The 17,775-nt window shown below is 41.2% G+C and overlaps 1 protein-coding gene across 1 annotated transcript in view; it reads right to left on the reverse strand.

Annotated features, from left to right (window-relative positions):
- CABP7 (calcium binding protein 7) overlaps positions 1–17,775 on the reverse strand; it is a 69,487-nt gene that overhangs the window by 18,643 nt on the left and 33,069 nt on the right. Inside the window, exon 2 of the mRNA XM_018555527.1 lies at positions 6,705–6,848. Within this exon, the coding sequence (XP_018411029.1) occupies positions 6,705–6,848 (144 nt within the window). The remainder of the gene's footprint in view (positions 1–6,704; positions 6,849–17,775) is intronic.

Consider the following 17,775-nt stretch of genomic DNA (forward strand, 5'->3'; position numbering starts at 1 on the left):
ATGCAATGCAGTGGATTATAAAAGACTCAACTAACAATGAATGAAGCTGCTTTACTGTAATATCATCTGACTGTACAAGATTAGATATATGTGATAACAGGATGAAGTAGAAAGTAAATGTTCTTAATTTCCTCAGGATTTGTTAGGGCTATGATGAATTGAAGGGCAGCACTATTAAGATGTACACATCATACGCTGTCTTTCCACTGTTACATAACAGCCTTGTGTCAGAGTGGCAGTTTGCAGCTTCCTAATTAGCGTTCACAAAGTAGATTAAAATGTAGCCAGACTGAAAGTATGAGTTCACTTATGTGTTACAAATATTGAAGAAAATGTGAAAATGAAATATATATGTGCACATATTAGCATAAAAGCACCTATTCACAGCCAGCAAAGGTCATTGCACATGCACTTTTCCGACAACTGCCAGACTGTGTATGTGTGTGGAAAGAGCAGATCAGAGCAAGATAATCAGATAAGAGGATGACCAGACTAGCTGCAAACATTTGTTTGTTCCTTGTCTAATTAGGACAGAGTCTGTAGAGGGAAAGAGACGCCAGAGATCCAAAGAGATTCTTCATACATATCTTTCTTTTTAGGTGAGTGACTTAAAGAGGAACTTTACTCATATCCTTACAATAACAAAAAAGGCACCTTTACAAATGTTTAGTAATGACAATCTACAAACACATACTTCTAGATTGCTGGCTTTATATTTATTTGCATAGCTTATTACTCTTTTCTTCCCCATTCTTCTCACAGTGGCCATTTTAAAGGAGAACTATGGGGTCAGGGCTTTTCCCCATAGTTCTCTGAAGGGTAACGGGAGGACACAAACTAGCTTCCTCCCGTTACCCAAAGCTGCAGCTCGCGGTATACTGAGATACCGCAGCTGAAACGGATCCCGACAATTATGTCTGGATCCCGCCAGCTGCGTGAGTGACAGCTGGCTCTGCCTAACTAGAGGCAGAGCCAGCTGTACTTGCCCCCTCCCCTGTCCGTTCCGCCAGTCAGCGCTGGAGGATCGGACGGGAGGGGAGAATCCAGTCACTCCCCTGTCACGACTCTCTGCAGTGACAGGATCGAGAAGTGAGCGAGCGCCGGTATGTGTTCGCTCACTTCCCGATCTACTGAGCCGACCTGTCACAGTTTCATTGTCACAGGTCGGCTCAGATTATGAGGCTGAGTGAAAATCACTCACCGCATAGTTCTCCTTTAACTAAGGCCAGATTAATCCATCTCCCTTTACTTCCTGGAACTCTGGCACATCTGACTAGGACATGTAACCATGTACATCATCTCAGGGGAGGAAAATGTATTTTCCTGAGATCATGTGAGATTACAGATTTGCCAGCAATGCACTGCTGATGTAACCATCCCAGGATGCAACACTTTGGCACATTACATCATTTGTGCCAAAGTGGACCAGGAAGTGGGTGAACTCTATTTGTAAGTAAATTAAAAATATGTTTGTCTAACTAATGACTGTAATATGATTTTATATCAGCATGTAGAGCTGCATGCTGATGCGATTTTTAGTTAAAGGGGGTAAAGGTCCACTTTAACGTGCACTTGTGCTCAGATATTGTGGGCATTAAAGTATTTACATTTTCTTAACAAGCAGTAAAACAGCTTTAAAACAAACTCATGCCAATCCTTGTAGCTGCAGGTACTCTGTAGAATTTCCTCTTAAAAGTTCCCAACTGAGGCACTGAAAATCAAAGCTTATTTTCTCTAGGAGCAGAGAAGTAGCAGCCTGCCAGCCTTCTAAACAAAGACCACATGCTTTAAGTTGTTAGAAACTGGCTAAAATCAGATCTCAGAGTCTCTGGTGTGGCATTTGAGGATGAAACACTTCAGAGCAGCAGTTGCCAACTGGGGGTCCGTGGGCCACTGGTGGTCCGTGAGAAAATTTTGGTCGTCCCCGGACCCCTCTGATGCCATGCAGGCTGGGCCGTCATTGAAGCCGCACGGAGGCTCCGGGGCTGACTCAAGCAGCGGCTGTCACAAGGAATGCGCGGCTCTCAGTACTGTGCGGGCTCTGCAGGAGGCGGGGCATCTCATCAGTACCCGGACTGAGCAGGCTGTGGGACATAGAAAAAGTGGGGAGAAGCCAGGTAATAGTGGCTCAGTGTGGGGGAAGAGGAGGCACGGGGGTGGTTGGGGGCAGTGCTGAAGCTAGGGGGGCATGTGCCGTTCGATAGGGGGGGAAACAATTAATATTATTGCTGGGCCGGGGCGGGCAGCACCGCTCTTTCCCTCCACCAGCACTGACACTCGTGCAGGCACACCTGCACCTATGTATGTATGTGTATATACTGTATACTGTATGTATATATATTCTCATATTTTTTTGTTTCCTCATATATAAATATATTTTCATATGTGTGTGTGTGTATATATAGTGGGTTTAGCCCTGTTTATGTGTGTTTATGCCTTTAGAGTTTCTAATCAGACCCTGGGCACACTGAATTCTATATTCTCTAGGCACAGATAAACTGACTGCACCTAAACACAGGTAAACGGTCAGTTTAATTTTTTTTCTACATTTGGCCCTGCTTTGGGCAAGCAGAGCTAAATGTACAGCGGGGAAGCAGCTGCTCGTTTTGAACACGTGATCTCGGCGTTGTCGCCAAGATCACTTGTATGCAGCCTGCAGGTCTGTCGCCCCCTCCCGTTGGCTACCTCTCTCCCCACCGGCCGCCTCTCTCTGGAGATTGCATCCTCTCTTCAGGATGGAGACCGGGGAGCAGAGCAGAGAACGTCCGTTCTCCGCTCTGCTCCGTGTAAACACTGAGACAGGAATGCTGTGCTCAAACTCCTGTATTGGAGGGGACAGTTTCAATAAGAGAACCTCCAAAGTCACCTCCAAATGCTATCACACATGGGATTTTTAGTTCCTGTGTTATAGCAATAAAATTGAGTGAAAATAAATAAATAATAATAAACAAATACAGTTATAAAAAATAATAAAATAAATACAAATAAAAATCATAAGAAATAATAATTAAAATAGAAAAATTAAAAAGTGATAAAATGTAAGAAATAATCTTTTATTGTTATTTTAATGACATGGTTTCTTTTAACCATCCCCTATGCTATCCAAAACTACAAAAAACAGGTTTTGGTTATAAATACATATGGTAGTTTAAGCTGAGCAGAAAAGGAGGAAATCAAGGTGGGGATAAAGTATTGAGTTATGAGGAATCAATGCTTCCAATAGTTAAAAATGTATGTCATGTAAAAAAAATTGTTAAAGCACACTTTACATCTATGTCTTTGTAAGAAAAGCAGCATAGAGGCTGCATAATAGTGGATTACCTCATTATGATATTGCTTCATAAGCTAAAAATGCAAAATATAAGAGAATAAAATTGCCATATTTGTTCAACATTAAGAGGTCTGATTTTGCGCAGATTTAGGTACTAGAAAAAGGATTTGGAATTACTTAACACTTTAATTTGTGCAGACACTATTCCATAATATTAGTAAAAAGCTTGTTTTAGCTATCTTCACTACAGGATCGATTTGTCTTCTGTGCGTGTAACATCCCTGAATTGCTGATAAGGAACTTGCAGACAGGCCTGGAGGGAATACATACTCAGAGTGATCTACCACACTGTTCAGTAAAATGCATGGGAAAGTCCAAAGCAAAAAAACTCTGATGTAGCTATTTGTTTTTCTTTGTGATTTGTTGAGGTTTGTAAAAGGTTTTCAATGTGTTTCTAATACCTACTATAATAATTATGATAATGATTATTATAAATATTTGTTACTCACAGTCCAACCTGTATACAGTATAGTCAAGTAAAATTCACATAAGTCTAGCCAATTCATATTTTCCGGTGTCCTCAAAAAGAAACTACAGCGTATATTCAGGAAGCATATGTTTTCTGCTATTATTGAAGTGTTTAGCCAAAGGTAACTTTTGTTATGACTTTCACATTCTTACATGATGCTATTCCGTATTTTTGTTATTGTATTATATATAGAGGTTTGTAGCTCTACCACTAGAGGGACCAAACAGTTTGCAACTACCACTGACTCATAGGGGTTGATTTACTAAAGGCAAATAGACTGTACAAGGGAATTTGCACTTTGCAAAGGAATTTCCCCTTAGTTTAGTGAATGAGGTGAAGCTCTGCTGACCTCCATCATCTAATCATGTGCAAGCAAAAATACTGTTTTTTCTTTTCCTTGCTTGTGTAGCGTCCCCCTTACTCAGTCAGCGATATCCCAGTGCAGGATATCACTACCGGTGGCTCTGAAGGGGTGATCTACAGTAAAAGAAGTAAGGGGTCTCCTGTATTTCCTCTGTAAGAAAACCTCTATAATGGATCACAGCACACCTTGACTCTAGGGTCGGTTGCTATGGGTACCACAACTCTGAAATATTCATGTCTAGGGGTAATTTCACTTGCTTTTGCCAATCAGAACTTACAGCCCTCTATGGTGGTCGATTGAAGTGATGTCCAGACTGTAGATATGATGCTGAACACTTTATGCAGAACTTCAGGGAGAGAGGCAGAGGGTTAGGATCATCCAGGCAGACGTAGACTCTATCACATTGCAGATTGCGGTTACTGTCTCCATGCACAGCACCCTTGTAATCAGTAATAACCGCTGGACCTGCTGCTATGAGGCTCCAGAGTCAACACACAGCTGGTCCCTAGGCTTCAGGCCTAGCCATCTCAGAGAGTCCACAGCAGCCTCCTCAAAGGCTGGGCCCCGGGCAGGAAGAGAGGTCTCACATGGTCCACCTAAAGTATTTATCTCCTCCCCTAGTATGCACCACTGGCCATTGTCTAACAGTGATTGGCTGGAGAGGGATATCCACTCATAACAATCCCTCATTGGTTGTTCTGTTCTGTAACCAGGGTACACCCAGCAGCAGACAGATGCAAATTATGACAGATTGTTTAGGGGAAACCAAATGAACCCAGATTACAAATCAGCATCAGGCTGTATACAATCCGATATTACTAAATTTATATCACTCTTTCTAGCAGGGTGCTACACTTGTGATTAAGTATTTTCACCACAGTGAATTTTTACCACATTCACTAAGCTAAGGGAAAATTCCTTTGTAAAGTGCTATTCCCTTCCAAAGTGAACAGTCTATTTGTCTTTAGTATATAAATCCCATAGTCCTGTATTGTTGGAAAGGGCAGTGAAACCGAATGATTCTGTAGCACTAATAAACCTTAAGTAAAATCTGTGTAATGGCAAATGTGGCTGCCCCCAGGAGTGCCCCTAGCCTTTTCCCCACCTGAGGCCAGCGGGGTGGAGGCCGACTTGGCAACAGTGCACATTGACGGGAGAGGAGGATGGAGGTGATGATGGTGCATGCTAATCGCAGGGGGGTTTGGAGGTTAGGCTATGCTTTTGCCTCATTTCCCTGCCCAGCTCTGGCTTCAGCCCTGGTCGGCGTCCTGCTGGGCAGTGACGTCACTGGTTGCTAGGAACAGAGACAGGGACGCCTGTCCTGGGTGTCCCAGGTTGGTAAGAGGTGGGCGGGGAAATGTGTATGGCCCTTACACATCTCCCTGCCCAGCTCTTAGCAACCTGGGATGCTCTGGCTGGAAAGAGCTTGTATATTAACAACTTTGTTGTAGATCCTTAACCCCTTCGTGACAGGAGACGTACCCCTGTAAAAATTATTTAATTACATTATCAAGCAGTAATCGTGAGATTCATTCACAATGACTGCTTAATATAATTCATTAAATAAATAAAATAAAAATTTAAAACATTTTTTTTTTAAATAGTGAAAAGTGTAAACAAAATAAAAAATAAAGTGTAAAAAAATAAAAATAAATGTAACAAATAAAAATGATATATTTAAATATATTTTTATACTATCATTCATATAAAAATTAACCCATTACAACGAAAATGTGCAGCTGAGCTGCAGATTTGTTTCACCCTAAGGCAGGGGTGTCAAACGCAATTTAATCAAGGGCCGCATCAACATTATGGTTGCCCTCAAAGGGCCTGTAAAACGATATAAATGTATCTAATCTTTATCATAATTGCCTCTGCATTCGATTATCACTGCTTTTAGTAATAACTTAATACCTAGTCTAGATCTGAAAGCAGAAGTCTAGGAAATGGCCTGGTGGGCCGGATTCGGCCCCTGGGCCTTGAGTTTGACACGTGCCCTAAGGGGTTAAGTTTTTTTATTTAACCCCATCATGACAGTGATGTACACAGTAAGTCCCTGTCACTAAGTGTGACACTTAGTGACAGTGACATTGTATGCCAGGTGACCCCTTTTAGCTTTAGCTTTTAGAGAAAAAAGATTAAAATGTTAGATTTTATGTATTTTTTAGTACCAACTCAGAAAGAAAATATTTTTTTCAGTTGATTTCTTTCACATGCATATCTATATAGGCACTGAAAAGATTATGCATTCCCTTTAAATCTAAATTCATGATGAAGCAAAAATTCTTTGAATTAATTATTAAGGTTCTACATCAAAGTTGTTAATATACAAGCACAGAGTATTTACAGTTGAAGGGAGTTTAACACAAACACAGGCTTCTCCAGGAATCCACACAGAATGTCCTGTAAATGTGTAACAGCTTAGAAAGTGTTGACAGAATGCTATTCACTGTAATCAGGATATATGCAGGAAGCAGGTACAGGATTTGTGGTACCATACTGTATCCAGATAAAGCCCAGACAGTGCTCCCCGGGCTTACCATCCATATCCAGTCTCTGTATAATGACCTCCAGTTCCACTTCATTGGGCATGTACCCCAAGGACCTCATTGCGGTGCCCAGCTCCTGCTTGGAGATGAATCCATTCCCGTCCCGATCAAACACCTTGAAGGCTTCTCGAATCTCTGTGTAGACAGAAAAAAAGAAGATGAACCATTCCCAAGCCATTATATGTGTGTTCATGTCGAACCTTATGCTAAAAAGATTTGTCTACTTCTTTCATCACTACATGCATAAAGGTCAAGTACTTCCTATGAAAAATTATATTTTTGTTGCTTCTCTGACTAATGCCCTTGTTACCTCATTACTTAATGGTCTTCATTATAGTCCTGGTAGTGCCATATTATTTCCCATTTTCCTTAATGGATTTAACAGTACTCTGAATTATGTTCAAAGTTTGGAATTTTGTGATAATGCAATCCTGATCCGTGCTTTTCTATACCTTTATCCAGGGCTTTTTTATATATAGGACTTTGGTCTTCATGTATATGTTAATGGGTATGCTTTCAAACAAATTCTGTGACCTTTAATATATTTATTATTAGAGATGCACCGAAATTAAAATGTCAAAACCGAAACAAAACCTAAATAGAAAAAATTTCAAAATGAAACCGAAAATGTTTTTTATTTTAACTTTTTCAAATTTTTTATTTTTATATATTTTTTATAAACTTTTTTATTTATGTTTGTAGCGCTCACACGTACCGACACGCTGTCACAGGAAGCTGAGAGAGCGGAGCTCAGCCTCCTGTGACAGCAGCGCTGGCTGTCTCCGCCCACACTGCTCTCCTCTGATCTGTGACAAGAGGTTGAGCAGTGCGGGGAGGAGAGACGCCGTTCGCTCACAGCGCTCTGCTCCCACAGCGCTCGGCCGCCTGTGACAGTTTCTCTCCTCCCTGCTGGGACACAGAGCACTGCCCAGCGGGGATGAGAGAAAGAATGGATGCACCACTGTATTGGCCAGAAAATGGCACTTTAGGCATTATGCCAAAAGTGCCATTTTCGGCCGATATGTTTCGGCAGCCGATATATCGGTGCATCCCTATTTATTATAATATTCTATTCTATTATATTCTGAGATTTCCCACACTTCAACTGAATACAGTGGGATGGCTTTCAACTAATATTGGAACTTCTGAAGTAATCTGGCAGCAGTAGAGCTTATTTAAAGGGTTTCGCAGAAAAGGTGGGTGAATACTTCTACAATAATGTGAATTCAATAAAGACTTTTCAGGTTATTTAGATGTAAATAATTTTGAAAACTGTGTCGTTTCTATTTAACGTTATTATGGACTCAGTTGTTAGATAAATAAAATAAAATCCTAGTTAAATCTATTAAAGGTATGAAGAGGCCAAAGAGGGTTAATGAGGACCTTTACCCAGATCTTTAAAATAACAACAAACACACCTTTAGAAATGTTTAGTAATGACAATCTACACACACATACTTCTAGATAATCTCCGGCTTTGTATTCTTTGCATACATTATGTCTCTTTTCTTTCCCAGTCTTGTGAAAGTGGCCATGTTAACTAAGGGCAGATTACTAGCTCTCCTTTTACTTCCTGAAAATCTGGCACATGTGACTAAACATGTGACTAGGACATGTGACCATGCTCATCATCTCAGGGGAGGAGAATGCCTTTCCCTGATTTCTCCTGAGATTACAGATTCGATTTCCCAGGAATGTTTTGCTGATGTAGCCTTCCCAGGATGCAATGTTTTTGGCCCTTACATCATCATCATTTCAATGACAAGGCAATCCCAGTGTGCATTGCTTTGGCACACTGAAGTCATTTTGCCCTTTCAAAGCAGGAAGTGAATGCTCTGCAAGTGTAAGTATTTCATAATCACAGCATTTTACACCTGACATGTCTATGTTATTATTATTCATCATACATAGAGGGATGCATTGGTAGAATATGACTTTTGAGTGTAAAGGTCCGCTTTAATAGTTGCGAAGCACCGTATACTGCATTATCTTCAAATAATACAGAACAATGTACTGACCACAGTGCCACCTGACCCCCTAACCCGGAAGCCAAAACACTATTCAAAGAGGTGGCAAAAATCCAAATCTAATCCAAAAATCCAAAAAGTTAATGCCCTCTCCTCCAAATGCTGAAGTATAGAGGTGCATTTCTTTCTTATTTCAGTAGAAATCAAGTTTCTACATTTACCACACTTGTATGTCGCTGTGCTACAGTCTTCTGCACCCCCTGCAATATACTATTAAAAGGATATCATTTTTGCAAACAGGGTAATGGCTACCAGAAAACATTAATACTGTAATATGTTGCCTGAGACTATAAATATTATCAGCTTTGGAGTTTCATTGTGTTAGCCTTACCTGCTTTACTGAGTTGGTGCAGATATACTAACATGAATATAGTGTTGTGCACTCTATGCAGGCCTATGTATACATCAGGCCTATGTATACACAGTTGAACTGTGTAGGTTTAGTACTTTTTAAACACTAGTAGGATCAAAGTAGGATAAATGAGACATAAAAGAGTTAAGGAGCTTGCACAGTCCTCTATTATTTAATGCAATCTGGAAAGAGAAATGGGTTAGAAGATAATGTAGTGGTGGAGTTATATGCTTGGAGATCATTACAAACCTCTGCCAGAACCCTTACCTTCTGGCAAAATCATTTGATAGATTTACTGTGTATGGCCATCCGTAGAACTGGAGCTATCCTAGTCACATATAACTGATGATATTCCATATGAAATCTGCTCCCCCGGGGTCCAGTATTTTTGGCAATCTGTGTCTATTCAGCTATTGTGAAAATAAACGTCCATATCACGTGTCAAACTCAAGGCCCAGGGGCCGAATCCGGCCCACCAGGCCATTTCCTAGACTTCTTCTTTTAGATCTAGGTATTAAGTTATTACTAAAACCAATGATAATCGAATGCAGAGGCAATTATGATAAAGATTAGACGCATTTATATAGTCTTACAGATACAACCGGCCCTTTGAGGGCAACCATAATGTTGATGCGGCCCACGATTAAATTGAGTGTGACACCCCTGGTCCATACAGACCATATCAGGACTTCACTATTGTGACATACTGGCATATCTGCTCTTGTTCTATGGAAGTCTGACAGTCAAATGTTAACTACCTTAGAGTGTAACAGTGTATGGTATATCACCCTTTATGATACTAAATGTTTTAAAAAATCATTTCCTCAGTGGACTTTACGGTACACTGTTCATGGACCTACATAAAGAGAGGTAACTGCAGCATGTTATTGAGCTTATAGAACAAGGGTGCCCACAATTTTTTGTGTTGAGATCTACTTTTCAAATGATGAGCTACATGAGATCTACCAACGAACAAAAAACCTCCCTCGCTCTCTCTCTCCTGGCTGTCTCTCTACGCTCTCCTGGTTGTCTGTCCTTGCTCTCTCTCCTGGCTGTCTCTCCTTGCTCATCCTCCTGGCTGTCTCTCCTCTCTCTCCTGGCTGTCATTCCTCATTCGCTCTCTTGGCTGTCTCTCCTTGCGCTCTCTCCCCGGCTGTCTCTCCTCTCTCTCTTTCCTGGCTGTCTCTCCTTGCTCTCTCTCCTGTCTGTCTCTCCCCGCTCTCTCCTGGCTCACCTTGCTGTATTTTGCAAACAGTGTAGTGCAACAGGCTGTGTAAACAAATATTCTTTGATATAATACATAGCACTTCAACCACCAGTATCCACCAGAAAGGTGTCAGGGAGCTTGGATCACCAGACTCAGGACACTAGGTAATCATGTGTGCACAGCTAAATAAATATACCAAAATGGAATAAAGGGGCCGCCATTCACAGCCTTTGTGATCCACCAGCATCAGCTTTGAGAGCTACTGGTAGATCACGATCTACCTAATGGTTACCCCTGTTATAGAATAACTGTGGGCATGTACAAAATTAACCCTTGCAGTAGGGCTACCTCCCCACTGCAAGGGTTAGGTGCTATTCTTGGTCTAGGGTCTAAAATAAAAAATATTTTTTTTTCACCCGATCCTTGGTCCCACGGCAGTGACCGCTCACCTCTCTCCCCCTCCAATTTGGTTGTGAAATGTCCCTCAGCATCCTGATGTTTTAATACGTTATTTAAGGCACCCTGAAGTAAGCTCTGATGCAATTTTTCACATTTTTGCAAGCATCCATTTATTTATTTTTTATTTTATTAAATGTAGGGATCTGTAGAATAGTCACTGGATGCAGGGTAGATTAGCTACTACGACTAGACATGCATACAGCATAAACATTTGTTTTGGACTAATGAAATGGGAAAAACCTTTTCATTCTTTCTGTTTGATGAAACAAATAATCATGCTGTTTCAGATTCGGAGGCAACAAGCCTTGGAATCCGAAAGCGCACAATTTGGAGGCGGGGCGCATGACGCATGTATAGATGCAGCAAGATACAAAACAAATTAATATATGCCCGAATATATTTTTCGCATTTTTGGGCATATAATAATTTATAACGGAATTTAGTGAATCGGCAAGTTCGTCCAAATGCACATGTCTAACTACAACTACGCTGACTACTCTTTCACACGTAATAAGAAAGTAGGGATGCACAGATACTTTTCGAGTACCAGTGCAGATACTTGGCATTTTCACAAGAACTACCAGGGTTGCAGAAGTTGCAGCTGGGACCGGGCTCTGGCACTCCACCACTGTCCTAAAAACATTAGTCTGTATTGTTTTAGAAAAACTGTCACATGACAATAAACAAAAATGTATCAGTACTCATACTTGTAAGTACTCGGCAAGTACCAGTACTTGTACTCGCAAAACTGGTATCTGTGCATCCCTTTATTCATCCCTTTATTTATACTTATAAAAACAAAATCGTACATTAAACCAGAGATGTACAAATCCCAGGAGCTCTGTGTGCTCCTTACAGCGGCCTCCTAATTTTTGAATTTTTCTCTAGTGTAGTCTTGGAGCTCAAAAGTATCGGTACATGTACTCGTACTTGTACCGAGTACTGTACTTGGTATCTGTGCAACCCTATAAGAAAGATATATCAGTCATTTAGGTAGTGTGCTGTTTCTAATGAGTCTGCTGTCCATGTTAAAGTGGAAGTTAAGTCTTAAAAAAATAATTACCAGTAATTAAAAATTAAATGCCGACAGGCAGACATTTTGTCACAATAGAATATGTAAGTTTTCTCAGCCATAATTGCTTCTAGCTGCCTGTCAGCCTTCTTTTCTTTCCGTACACTAAGCCGCGCAGGCTTGCCGAGATGACGTAAGAGAGAAAAGAGAAGTTACTATGTACAACTGCCCCAGATTCTGTCTGCTCCAGTTTTGATGAATTCCCCTAAGTATGTCTCTTCTGCCATAAAATTTTTAAGCTTAGTTAACATTTCCAACATCCAAGCTTGGAGTGGTGGCTACTTTACAACACACACAGGGACCATGAGGAACAAAGGTAGCCACCATCCAGAAGAAAAGACAGTGTCAGCACCAATTCAGAGATGATTTGAGGATCTACAGCCGAGTGATACACAAATAAGATACATTTTTGTTATTAGTTAAGGTGCCTGAATGCATTTTTAAGGTTTAATTCCTGAGTTTAGTGCCACTTTAAAGTGGCATAATGTGCAAATATGCTGTCCATGCTTATACGTTACGACAAAAGCTCCTGGGGGAACCTGAAAAGTTTAATTCGGCTTTAACTGACATATACCTGTACAGGAATTTAGTAACAAGGCAGCACATGAAAACATATTGGCAGGAAATGTACCATGGAAAAGAAAAACAGTCTCTGCAGATTCTGCAAAGTTTAAGATGTAGAAAAGTATGTCTAAAGCACTGAAGTGTAAACGAGACCTTAAACCGGGTGTGTGGCATTGTGTGTGTGGTTGCTTAGTCAAGCCAGGCTACAGCTGGATGAGCCTCTATGGTACTTTTCCTCTGGCAATTCTAATGGGAACAATGGAATAAAACTATTTTGCTGCAAAACGTATTGAACTGTAACTGTGAGAACACTAGGGACTGTTGAGGACTGCACATACCTATTCCTTGGGTCCCCTGCCTCATAAATCTGCTGCAGTTTAGCTAGAGCAGATAATTCTCACATGTGACGGATATTCATGCTCAAATAGATACCAACAAGCCTACAAAGGCTGATGCTGCACAGAGATAAGGCAGACATTACAAAAGAAGGGCATGCACTTTTAAACAATCACACTGCAATTCTGTAAGCAGACTTTGCCTCCATCTTTATTGTTACTGCATCTAATATACTGTATATTGTACGCATCATCCCTTCTTTCTGAAAATACTCAATATAAAGCACAATAGAATCATAAATTAAAAAAATACATAAAAGATATCGCCGTTCCCTTACACAAGTTAAAGAATTCTGCAATAAACTAGAAATCGTGCCTCTACAATAGAAATCAAACGGAGAAGTGTCACTGCAGAGGTCACATCTCCAGAAGAGCCTTAAATGACATCAATCATGCTTGATAGCATGTATTCTGTGCTTTAAATGAAAAATACATAACAGTTTAACAAAGCAATCGAAATGCAGGCTGAATTATGTAACAATATTGTTGGGAAAAAAAAAAAGAAATAGGTCTGGGAGGGGAAAGGAGGAGGAAAATCTAGTGGGGGATGACAAAGCATGGGGTCATGATTATAACCTTCTGTGTTCGCACTGCGCTTCAGACATGTATAAATGTACTGCAGCGCTGTACACTCATAGAAGGAAACCCCATCAAAACCGTGTGTGAAGAATGAGTGCCAGCACCTGGAGATAAACTGCAGTAACGTGTTACACAGAGGAGAACACTGATTACTGTACACACAGACACACTCCTATCTGCATACATAAATCATCACAAACAAATCTGCACAACGCTTTACATTGAATATGAAGCGTTCTAGACCTCTGTCACATCCACTTTTTAATACAAAGCGTTCTATACACAAAACACAGGCATGAAATGTAAACATCCTCCTCCACTGCAGTCAGGGCAAAGCATACAAAGTAGAAACATATACACACTGCAGCCACTAAAGATACACAATGCTGTCTTCACACACTCAATTTAAATACACAGCAGGTGCATCTAGTATACACACACACAGGCAAGCCCTCACTGAATTTCTTTTATCATCTCCTATCTATCATAGTTCCTATGTCTGCTGGTGAACTGTATCTATATTTTATTTTGTGCCACTTACATCTCTGCAGACCATGGCTAAACTGTCTAAAATAGACTCAAATGGAGAAAAACACTCCATCCACACACTGTTACACGCATTTTCTTCACACACACACACACCGCAGTCTCAGGTCTCCTCATCTCACTCCTTTGTGCCTCGTGTTTGAACAAATTGAATTCCTCAATGAAACCTGAGAGGAATTTTAATGGTAGAGACAATGACACTCTGTAAGTGTAAACTAGTACCTTATTCTGTACATATCTGCATCATACTGAGTACAATGTACAGGTCAAATAATATTTTTCTATACGTTAATTTTGCAACAACAATTCTTTGTCCAAGGGGGGACATTTGGTTGCATCGACAACGTCTTTTAAACTGTCGCATCCTTGATTTTTAGTGGATATAGTCAGGGCTGCCACTATGGGGATAGAGCCAGCCCTCCTGTACTGGGCTCAGACCCTATCAGTTCCGCAAGGGGGGCCTGGGGCAGAGAGGGAACTCAATAATTGCTTTTAGGTGCAGGCAGAGTAATCATGCTGACCATGGATCCCACAAGTCCCAGCAATTAAAGAAAAGTTTCAACCTCTTGTATATCAAGGCCCAGGCAGCCCTACGCAGACCAGAACATTAATTTGTTAGGAGTCACAGTCCTGGGATTACTCCACCTGAGTGGCCCAAAGTGATTAAACAGTTCCCTTTTCCCCCCTGTTCTTGTATATTAATTCGCCGGCCCAAGCAGCCCTGAGCAGACCAGAACTTACATTTTTCGGGAGTCGTGGTCCTGGGATTACTCTGCCTGAGTGGCCCAAAATGATTAAACTGCCCCCTTTCTTCTCTTGTTCTTGTATATCAATCCGCCAGCCCAAGTAGTCCTGTGCAGGCCAGAGCTTTAATTTAATTGTCGGAAACAGTGGCTCCTGGAATACGGCCAAAAATGATTAAACAGTCCCCCACTCTCTGCTTCCTCCTGCTGAACTGATGGTGCCCAGGGAGAAAAGGGACTATTTAATCATTTTCAGCCACACTCCGCTGTTCTCAACAATTCAATTAAAGTTCTGGTCTGCACAGGGCTGCCTGGGCCAGGAGATTGATATACAAGAGCAGGGGGAAGAAGTTGGTGGCAGAATTGGACTTTGAGGCCTGGCTCAAATGGCTGACAGCCTCTACCGCCCTCTGATAAGCCGTGGAGCAGCAGTTGCCCAGCATTCAGGAGGTGATACTACCGCCTCCTGACTGCATTTTTTAAAAACATTCATGCTGTATATTTTTTTGCTGCACTGTGACGAAAAACATTGTGGCCGCGGCAATGTATACAGCACCGTTTGACATTGCAGCAGGTGATCAGAGGGCAGTAAAACCGCAGATCTGACCTGATTTTACTGCACCATTACTGGGGGACGGCTGTCAGGTATGCTGTATGGGGCCCTATGATTTGTACTGCAAATAGTGACAGATGTTATTATTAGTGATGCACCAATATATCGGCCGCCAAAACATATCGGCCGAAAATGGCACTTTTGGCATAATGCCGAAAGTGCAATTTTTCTGCCGATACATCGGCGCATCCCTGCTTTCTTTCCTCCCCGCTGGGCGCTGCTCTGTGTTCCAGCAGGAAGGAGAGAAACTGTGACAGCTGGCCGAGCTCTGCGGGACGAGAGCGCTGTGAGTGGCCGGCGTCTCCTCCCACACTGCTCAGCCTCCTATCACAGTCCGGCAGAGCGGTGTGGGGGCGGAGACAGGCCGCGCTGTCACAGGAGGCTGAGCTCTCCTCTCTACACCGCTCGATCAGCCTCCTGTGACAGCGTGTCAGAGAGGAGAGCAAGGTACAAATACTCAACGATCAGTGATCGCTGAGTATTTGTAGATAATTGAGGACATGGTATGTGTACTATATCCTCAATTATGAATGAATGGGAGAGATCTACATCACCTCCTGTTCATTCATAATTGTAGTTACAGTAAACATACCATGTCCTCATGTTATGAGGATTCCTGTTCATTGATAACAGGGGACACAGAAAAAGAGATTGAGGAAAAAATATTTGAAAATTTGAAAAAATTAAAATAAAAAACATTTTCGGTATCGGTTTCGGCCTGACAATTTTTTTTGTTTCGGTTTTAAAATATCCATTTCGGTCCACCTCTAGTTATTATTGTAGTTTATGCTTCATTCCTAAATGCCTTCATAAGGAGAATTGTCCCTAAATTGTCGCAAACTTGCAGCACAGCGGAATAGCCCTGATGTGCTTAGCTGACTTGGGGGTATGAAGATGAATCTTCTTCCTTGGGCTACTTCTAGCTAAAAGTCACAAATGCTGGATGCAACTACTGTGCATTTGAGAAATAATGCGAAATGTCGCAAAACATGTGCCACGAGGGGCAAACACTAATACATTGCGATAAGACGCATAACAGAGATAAAATGTTGTGTTTGGTTAGCATGAGATTATGGTCTTTGCAACTAAAAATGTTGCCGCAAACATGTTCATAAATTCCCCCCAATGTATTACACATACCACCCAACTGTCCCTCATTTGGAACCAAACCCCTCTGTGCCTCTTTCTTCCTCAGTTGCCCCTCTTTTTGATCGGATGTACAGGTATCTATTAACCCCTTCGTGACTGACGACGTACAGTGTACGTCGCCAGCATCGGGGCTGTTTAAACAGATTATTTAACTACTGCCTGCTCCGGTTTTGATAAGTTCCCCCCATTGTGCTGAGAGGTGTCCCTTTTTCTCATGTCAGAAGGTTTGGAGGTATGTATTACCGCTACACACTGGTGCAGCTATCACCTAAGTTTGTAAAACTGAAATCTCTCTTCAGCAAGATCAGTTTTTCTATTGACCACACACGCATAAAAGACAAATCTCTCAGCTCTATGAATGAGCTTTTGCAATCACACAATGCCTTAATTTAGGTCCCATCACTTTACATGATTAATTACCTTTGTGAGATTGAATAGAAAAAGCAATTAACTGCTCGTTCATGAGATTGTTGGATAGTTTTTTTTCCTCTGTTAAACTACCTCCGCAGAATTATTTTCCTGAAATTAATCTTTCAGCAATCACCCAATAATTTCCTACCGTTACACACACAAGAGATTGTTCATCTATCACCCTGTACACACCAGTGACAAACTGGGGCGCCCAGCCTATACTGCTTACCTCAACTACTTGTTCTCTGACATACAGGTCTGATAGCTTATGAATCAAATGTCTCAGTAGTCAGTACATATAAGCACTTAGCAAAGTTTCCACTTCCCTTACTGTTGTGCAGTAGTAAAATATACTGTACTCGCAACTAGTTGTGACAATTCAGCGTTCACTTCCACGGCTCTGCCTGGTACCTTCTCTCCAAAGTTCAGAAAGTAGGATTGGACTTTCATTAGTGTTGATACAGCAGTGATAAGCTGTTAGCATGTAGCACTTCTACACTAAGCAGTATTTGTTTTGGTAAACTAAATATGTGCTTTAAATCTGAATTCCAAGCAGATATAAACCGTCGCCATTTACCAAAGTATTCACCAAAAATTATTAAATCCAAAGATTTTTTTTCTGTTATTATTTTGCCTTCCCTGGTCTCCCCCCCACCCCATAAAAATGCTAATACAAATTTAGAAAAAAACTTTCTGTTTTTTATTATATTACTTATTTTAAAACCCAGGGACATCATCATTGCGTTTTTGTGCTACTCTATGCAAGTCAGGCAGATTATGGCTGGTAAGGATGGTTGTCAGAGTGCTGTACAACGCTTCCTTACAACATCACAGTACCCTGCCTTAGTACAGCAATAAAGTTAGTAAAAAAACATAATTAAAGCTAAATAAAATCAATACCCCCCCCCCCAAAAAAAAAAAAAAAAAACCCCCAACAAAAACAAA

The sequence above is a fragment of the Nanorana parkeri genome, unplaced genomic scaffold (genome assembly GCF_000935625.1).
Source record: "Nanorana parkeri isolate BGI_ZX_2015 unplaced genomic scaffold, ASM93562v1 scaffold199, whole genome shotgun sequence".
Taxonomy (NCBI): Eukaryota; Metazoa; Chordata; class Amphibia; order Anura; family Dicroglossidae; genus Nanorana; species Nanorana parkeri.